The sequence below is a fragment of the Labrus bergylta genome, chromosome 4 (assembly GCF_963930695.1).
Source record: "Labrus bergylta chromosome 4, fLabBer1.1, whole genome shotgun sequence".
NCBI lineage: Eukaryota > Metazoa > Chordata > Actinopteri > Labriformes > Labridae > Labrus > Labrus bergylta.
The window spans coordinates 3,772,958-3,780,457 of NC_089198.1; the positions used below are offsets into that span (position 1 = coordinate 3,772,958).

General features: G+C 45.6%; 1 protein-coding gene across 3 annotated transcripts in view; it reads right to left on the bottom strand.

The window, feature by feature from the left end:
* Nucleotides 1-7,500, bottom strand: part of efr3a (EFR3 homolog A (S. cerevisiae)) — a gene marked incomplete in the record, with an annotated part of 106,060 nt that overhangs the window by 18,795 nt on the left and 79,765 nt on the right. For all 3 annotated transcript variants that reach the window (XM_065953531.1, XM_065953532.1, XM_065953530.1), the window contains 4 exon segments: nt 450-564; nt 676-843; nt 3,180-3,315; nt 4,958-5,036. In XM_065953531.1, coding sequence (XP_065809603.1) covers nt 450-564; nt 676-843; nt 3,180-3,315; nt 4,958-5,036 — 498 coding nt within the window.

Sequence of the window (7,500 nt, forward strand, 5' to 3'; positions counted from 1 at the left end):
TTCACTCTACAGCCGCTCACACGACCTTCACTCTGCAGCCGTTCACACGACCTTCACTCTGCAGAAATCAGCCGCTCACACGACCTTCACTCTGCAGAAATCAGCCGCTCACACAACCTTCACTCTGCAGCCTGCAGAGGTTGAACCCGACCCTCCATGATTTCCTTCTCTATCCACTGTCCTGTCTCTGCTTCATTTAAGCTGCAGTGACCCTGTGGTCATGTTTCTGTTGTTCAGTATGCTCTCTGTCTCTGTTTATTGTCTCTGTTTATTGTCTCTGTTTATTGGGCTAACTGAGAAGGAAAAGACGGTTTCCGAGCCAACAACGTTTCGAGCCAAGCTTTGTCTACATCCAGGAGGAAGGACCTCTGGGAGCTCTGGTCTGATTGGCTGCAGCAGTGTGTGTGTGTGTGTGTGTGTGTCTTTTGGTTAATGAATGTGTGACTCACCCAATCTTCACCGTGTCCAAGGTGTGGCAGGGGGTCCCGTACACTGGCACTTTGCCCATGATGAACATCATGACTTCAGCTCGCTGGTAGTCTGGCAGGTTTCCACCGAAGAAGCCTGGCAGGAGGGCACGAGAGACGATGAGTCATCACTCCAACACAAACCTGAATATTTGGATTGTACACACTTTGTTTGTTGACACAGGGAAGGTGAAAAGTGCCGTCCTACCGATGGTCTGGATGATGGCGTTCTGCACGATCCTCTCCTCGCTCTCTTTTCCCCGCGCCGACGACACGCTGGTGCTGGAGTTCCTCCTGGAGCTGTCGCCCAGCTCGAAGTCCACGCTCATCCTCAGGTGTTTGAGCAGAGTGTTGAACACCTCCAGCACTGTCGGGCCTGTGATCACATGCACAGAGAGCAACCAGACGAGACGTGTTTTAAAGAAGAAGGTTCCTGATCAAAGAGTGTCCATGAGACGAGCTTGTTTTTCCTACTGACAGGCTCAGAATGACATTTAAGATCCCTTAGTACCCCCATTCTTTTAAAAAGCCGGTTACGTTTTCAGGAATTTGTTGGGGAGTCCCCGGAGAGCTTCAGGTGTTCAATTCTGAAATGAACTACAAACAAACGCATCCCTCAAGAACGGCAACACCTCAGATCGTTTAGTAGAGTCAGAGGTTACCGAGTCACACCTCAAGCCTCTGGTGAATAACACAAGCAAGGATCTAGAGAGGAGGAAACAACGTCAGCAAACAAACGGGTTTAAGTCTGATCGGACACACAGGTAATGACAGGAAGTGACCAGAGGAGCTGACAGGAAGTCACCAGAGGCAGAGCATGACATCGACAGTTATTCCAGAGAGTTCTGATCAGCATCAAATCCATCCTAAATACTGTCCTTTAATAAAATCATGAAGGTCGTAGCCGAGTTCATAAAGAGCTGGGTCTTTAGCTTTTCCCTAAAGGTGCAGAGGGACTCTGCAGATCGAATGGAGTTTCGTCGTTCGTTCCACCACCGGGGGGCGACAGAGGAGGAGAGTCTAATTAGAGACTTAGGACCACGTTTTGAAGGTTGGGTCAGCACCACTCAAACCTGCTGGAAGTTGCAATTGAAGAATTGCTAAAAGTTTCCCTTCACTTCCAGTCTTTGTGCTAAGCTAGGCTAACACACCCAGGATCCATCTCTATGGGGGGGGGGGGGGGGGGGGGGCACAGGGATTAAACTCACTTTGACAGAGGATTAAACAATAAATCTACTCCAACATAACGAGGGCACGTTACACAGTATCAAACACACAGCTCTCCTACATCGACACACTGTAATGAGGTGTGTGTGCTGTGTTAACAAAGTGAAGTGCACAATGAACGACGCAGTAACACCCGGTATGTCGTGCTACACTCGAGTGCGTGCTGCTTTTATACTTCAAGCATTCATCAAATACTGTTGCTCCTTCATGAAGGTGAACTCACTCCACCGGATCAATGACGTTTATTATACGATTCGTCAGTGCTGCCTTCATCCTCTTTCTTTATTAGGATCCCCATTAGCAGCAGCTAATCTATTCCCTGTTTATGTGTGAAAGAACAAATCTCAGAAGCACTCATCTTAACTCCTGTAGTAAACCAATGAACAGACATGACTTCCTCTGTCATACTTGAATTATTTGATTACAAAGTAGGACTCGGCCGATATCTTTCTGAGATCTATCTTCTATCTTAATGTAAGGCATGGGAGCTACTGTAGGATGTGTGTGAATGTTGTGTGTTTTCGGGACGGGGGAAAGGGGGCGTCGAGGGGATCTGGGAAACCGCTCTACATCTTCACTTCACGTTTTTTTAAAAAAATCTAACCACACTGATATACTGTACCGAGCCACAGATTGGGAGGAGTTGTGATTTCAATTTCCAAGGACAGGGCGTCGCTTTTTTTGGACTCTTGAATCATCCCTGAGCAGGAGGAAGATATTTTTATTTTTATTTGTCCGGTTAAAACACAATTCAGTTACACAAACAGCATAAATAATCACCATCAGTATAAATCTAACTACATTCATTTTGAAGCACAGTTAAGTGGAGGTTCTTCTTCTTCTCTTCCAGAATTCCCACCTCGTCATGGTCGAGGACTTTATGTACCACTAGATCCTTTCAGACTGCCGTTTCAAGCCGCCATATTTACACCCCACTGGGACAAAGTGATCCCCCCCTTCTGTACTGTCCTCTAGAGGTAGTAACAGAGGCGTTACAGAGGAGAGAGAGGATCAGCTGAGCCAGCGGGGGAGCGCAGCGCTGTGTGTGTGTGTGTGTGTGTGTGTGTGTGTGTGTGTGTGTGTGTGTGTGTGTGTGTGTGTGTGTGTGTGGAGCTCCTGCTGTGCGCCGGAACACAGTGTGACCTCACAGACTTGGACAGTGATATTTACGACCTCGTGGATTCAATATGAATGTACAAAGACGTACTGACGGCACTTTTGCGGGAAAAATAAGCAGTCTGAAAGGGGCGACCATGGGAGGTGTATTTTGTGACCTCACAGCTCCTGGTTGGACTTCCTTAAGCAAACTGGTCCCATTAAAGAACGACCAGCAGCAGCTGAACATGGGAAACAGGTCTTTCTTCTTGGACCTGGGACGCGGCAACGCCTTGGCATGGCAAGTCCAACTGGGACTCGCTCATTCTCTTCAGTTTCATCAACAAATCAATTCATCAGTCAGTTGATACAGGGAGCTCTGTAACTCACCCACTGAGCCTTTGGCGGCGATGGCGACCGTCTCCAGGAGGACCTGCACGATGCCGGCTCTGACCCGCGGCGTGTTCTTGTTGTTGTTGTCCAGGTGGCTCAGGACCTGCTGGATGACGTGGTGCGAGTGCTGAGCCTGGACGACGAGGAGGAGAGAAAAACAAAGATCGTGTTTGGAATTAGTCATGTGGTTAAAATGTGACTGACCGGCTGCTTGATTCTCCTGAAGAAGTCGATCAAAGGGTAGCTATAAATATTTCCCCAAAAGTCAAACACTTACTGCTTAAAAACGTATACATATGGGTTAATGTTCATCAAGCTATGGAGCTGCTCTGTGGTAACCATGGACACCAACAGAGCAGAAAATGTTTACTGGAAACGTTCAGGATGTTGAAGGACGATTTCCCTGGAGCTGCTGGATCTCAGCTACGACGTGCTCTTTAAAAAATAGTGAAGTCAGCAGAGCAGTCGACCGTGTCTCTGCAGGAGGCGAGCTTGTTTTTTTCATCGTTTAAATCTAACAAGACGCAGGCTGCTGTCACCTCAGAGGCAGACAGAGCAACACCTGGGAGAGACACGAGACGCAAAAATCTGCCAACTCCAGTCAAAGACAGACACGCACAAAAAACACCAGACACTTGAACGGAGTTGCAGCCACACAATCTTCTCGCACTCACACATCTGGACCCCAGAACACCTGAGTGTGTCCCCCGGGGATTTAGGCTGAAAAAAAGGTTTAAATATAATGTTTAATGTTACTCCTTCAAACCGCAGTTAGAGAAGCCCCTGAAATGTGTTTTCATGTTTGTAACAACTTTGTTATAACATTAAAGGAGCAGTATGTAACTCTGACACCTAGTGTTTAAATTGGGTACTGCAGTCCAAATTAAAAACAGAGAGCACGTTTCTGCTCGTGGAGCTTATTAGAAACATGCAGAGGCTTTTTAGGTCGGGTACAATCACTTCTATCTGAACCACTTCTCTTGACCCGCTTCCATCACTGCAACACCTGTTGACCTGATAACTGCTCTCATATCTGGCAAACCGAGGGGCGTCCAAAACGGCCGTGTGGAGGTTGCCTTAAACCCGCATAATATGATTGGCCGCAGAGAGAACATGTTTTTCTTCCTCTCTCTTCTCTCTACAAGTTTTGGGTCATGAAAAACTTCCTGAGGCAGAGCTCTGACATAATCCAAAGACAAGCTTAAGAACAAACAGTAAAGTGAAGACCAGGTTTGGGGAACAACCCGGTCCTAATGAGAGAAGCAGGTCGACACAGCCTGGGAAAAGGACTTTCTAAGAACCAGAATTCATAGCTAAAAAATAACCCACAAGAGCAACAGAGGAGCTGAGCAGACGTCCAAAAATAGAGGGTCAGAGTTCCAGTGATCAGCTGGGTGCTGCCTCTGCCTGTGGAGGCTTCAGGGACACTGCTGAATTCAAGCCTCTGGCTGGATGACAGCCCGTCAACATGACTGACAGCTGCTGAAGTGAGATCAAAGAGAATGAGGAGGGCGGGGCTAGCAGTACATCTCGAGCAGCAAAGAAAAAATATCATGAGACACCGTTAAAGTCAATCTGATGAAGTGTTTGTAGTACCAGTAGATGTGTGTTAATCATTTCATGTACGTGTGTTAGTACCAATCAGCTGTTGCATGGCTCACTTCAACGTTACCATTATTGAAAATAAATGTTATTTAAACGCAGTCTGTAAAATCTGCCACCATGTGATGCAGCCATTGGTCACTTGCTCCCGTGCTAACTCGTGTGTACTGTACCTGGATGGAGTACATGATGATCCTGAAGCAGGAAACTGCAAACTCGTTGGGGTCCCACAGGTGGTGGTTGTCCAGGTGACTGAGGAAGAAGAAAATAAAGACAGTCATAAAAATTATCCGCAGCATTAAGACGTAGACGCGACGATTCTTCTGTCAGTCAAAACCAGGAACAGCATCTTTATTGTTCTGGGCTGATTAACACTCATATCTGACTTTAAACAGATTTATGTTTTTTGAATTATAAACCAAAAAACGAGACATCATGTAGAAAACGTCAGACTAAAAGCCTCAAACAATCCCTGATTGTGTCGCAGTGAGAGGGACCAATCAGGAGTCATTGTCGTTTCCTCCATGACCTCCATCTTTGTCGTTTCCTCCATGACCTCCATCTTTGTCGTTTCCTCCATGACCTCCATCTTTGTCGTTTTCTCTATGACCTCCATCTTTGTCGTTTCCTCCATGACCTCCATCTTTGTCGTTTTCTCCATGACCTCCATCATGTCGTTTTCTCTATGACCTCCATCTTTGTCGTTTTCTCTATGACCTCCATCTTTGTCATTTCCTCCATGACCTCCATCTTTGTCGTTTTCTCTATGACCTCCATCTTTGTCGTTTCCTCTATGACCTCCATCTTTGTCATTTCCTCCATGACCTCCATCTTTGTCGTTTTCTCTATGACCTCCATCTTTGTCGTTTTCTCCATGACCTCCATCTTTGTCGTTTCCTCCATGACCTCCATCTTTGTCGTTTCCTCCATGACCTCCATCTTTGTCGTTTCCTCCATGACCTCCATCTTTGTCGTTTTCTCTATGACCTCCATCTTTGTCGTTTCCTCTATGACCTCCATCTTTGTCGTTTCCTCTATGACCTCCATCTTTGTCGTTTCCTCTATGACCTCCATCTTTGTCCAACAAAAGCATCTTATCCTCACTCTTTGACAGCCAAGGCTCGACATACAAGAATAATCCCATGTTTCATTTTGGAAGGCATGTTGTTTCTAATTTAAATTAGAGAAGGTTTAAAGGTATGTGAGAGTCCTAAAGAGCTGGTGAATCGTTGAATTCAATGAATGTTGGACTGGACTGAGTTTGGGGTTCAGAGGTTCGATTACAAATTCCCAATTTTTGTGAACACGACATTAAAATTCAATTCATGAGCAAAATAATGATGCATATGAACGTCAGATTGGTGAGTGAAATCGAGGGCTGCCTGCAGACTCAGAGATATAATTAGATAATGCAGAGGAGGATCAAATAAACAAAGAAAACAAGAAGAGGAATCCAGAGACATCCCACCTCTGATCTTAGAAAACAGGGCAGGTACAGAAAGTAGAGGCGTGTAATTCCTCTTGAACTCTGAGCTGAAGCCACGGGGGGTCGAGATAAACACGAGGTCAGAGGTTTTTATAACACATCATGTGGGGGGGGGGATGAAGAAGATGTGCAGATAAGAGCGAGTGGGAAGATGGAGGATGACAGATTTACTAATCTCTGTGGGAGCCGACCTGCTGCCTCAAGGTACAATCATCTATTACATACATCTGCTATTTATGTCTGACAACACACACACACACACACAGAGGCAGGTTGACTTATTTACCCACCCACTTACAGCACGAGGAGCATCAATAACATCACCGACTTCAAAGCTGAATCCTCAAACTGAGTTTTAGAGGAGAGACCTGAACAGCCAGTAACAGAGAGTGACTGTTATCCCACGTTGGAAAAAAGGTTTTTGGATGAAACTGGAACAGGTCGATGTGCAGAATGAAACATCGCTGTTTGGGGGCGTGCAGTCTGCTGGCTGCTCTAACGCTCTCTACTCGTTGAAGTCGTCCAAAAAGGCTTACAGTCTTCAGATAACGCAGCTGTCAGCATGCAGGCTGCTATGAAGGAGCTCTGGTGTGACAGTGAACTCGTGGAACAGGAAGGAGGAAGTGGTTGTTGACTGGTTGGTGACAGAGGAAGGCATGGTCAGTCCCCGTACTTCAGATAGTTTATCTACACTTTGTTCTGAATACTTTGAGATTTAATCCAAAAGGTAACGCTAAGTGAACAAAATTTGTTCAAGAATTTCTTTCAAAACTGAAGAAATGAAACAAACAAAAAACAAAACAGAAGTCACAAACACAAAAAATAATCAAACCGACTTTTTATGTTTGTTAAACACCTTCTTTTTTTTTAAACAAAATGTTAATCTGGAAAATGAACTGCACATTCTTAATTCTTTCATACTCACAACAGCACTGAAGGAAAAGTTAACGGACAAACAGACTGGATTTCTATGGCTCTGAAGGACTACATTATGGCTTTAATGTCGTCTTCCAACCAAGTGCTTTCACACATGTACAGACACACTGGAGGTCAAAGGTCATGCATGTAGACGTACACTGAGAGCAGGTAAGTGCCCAACTGTCCATTAGTACGCACCACTTTCACACATTAAGGCACTGATTGATGACTTCAGAACAACTGAGAGTTCAGGGTCTTAGTCGACATGTGAGCTAGTCTTCTGACTCCTCAGAGCGCCTTCACACCACAGTC